The sequence below is a fragment of the Penaeus monodon genome, chromosome 30 (genome assembly GCF_015228065.2).
Source record: "Penaeus monodon isolate SGIC_2016 chromosome 30, NSTDA_Pmon_1, whole genome shotgun sequence".
Lineage (NCBI taxonomy): Eukaryota > Metazoa > Arthropoda > Malacostraca > Decapoda > Penaeidae > Penaeus > Penaeus monodon.
This window is the reverse complement of record NC_051415.1, coordinates 11,835,263-11,835,583: the sequence shown is the minus strand read 5'-3', so window position 1 is coordinate 11,835,583 and position 321 is coordinate 11,835,263. Positions and strand designations below refer to the sequence as shown.

Here is a 321-nt window from a genome sequence, read left to right as displayed (position 1 = left end):
ACAGAAAACCATGAAGAGAAGAAAGAAAAGGCCCAAGAATGTATCGCAAGAGGCTCAGGACCGTCAAAAGAAAATGCAGCAAATTCAAGATGTACTGTCTTCCACTCCACTAGATTTAGAAGTCCTTCGAAAACTTGCAATTGGTGATGGCGGTCTTATAAAAGGTAGATATGAATCTTGTTGTAATTAGAATGTATGAATGCTTTGTTACTAAATAATTAGTCTTATACTGTGTAGATTTTGGCTACTCCTGTGTAAAGGGTAGGAGAAAGTTATTGATTTTATTATCTGTATTTTTAGTTAGTTTTACAACAACAACAC

The 321-nt window shown here is 34.6% G+C and overlaps 1 protein-coding gene across 2 annotated transcripts in view; it reads left to right on the top strand.

The window, feature by feature from the left end:
- LOC119592521 (TBC1 domain family member 20-like) overlaps positions 1-321 on the top strand; it is a 16,822-nt gene that overhangs the window by 8,585 nt on the left and 7,916 nt on the right. For both annotated transcript variants that reach the window (XM_037941375.1, XM_037941376.1), the window contains exon 3: positions 5-164. In XM_037941375.1, coding sequence (XP_037797303.1) covers positions 5-164 — 160 coding nt within the window. The remainder of the gene's footprint in view (positions 1-4; positions 165-321) is intronic.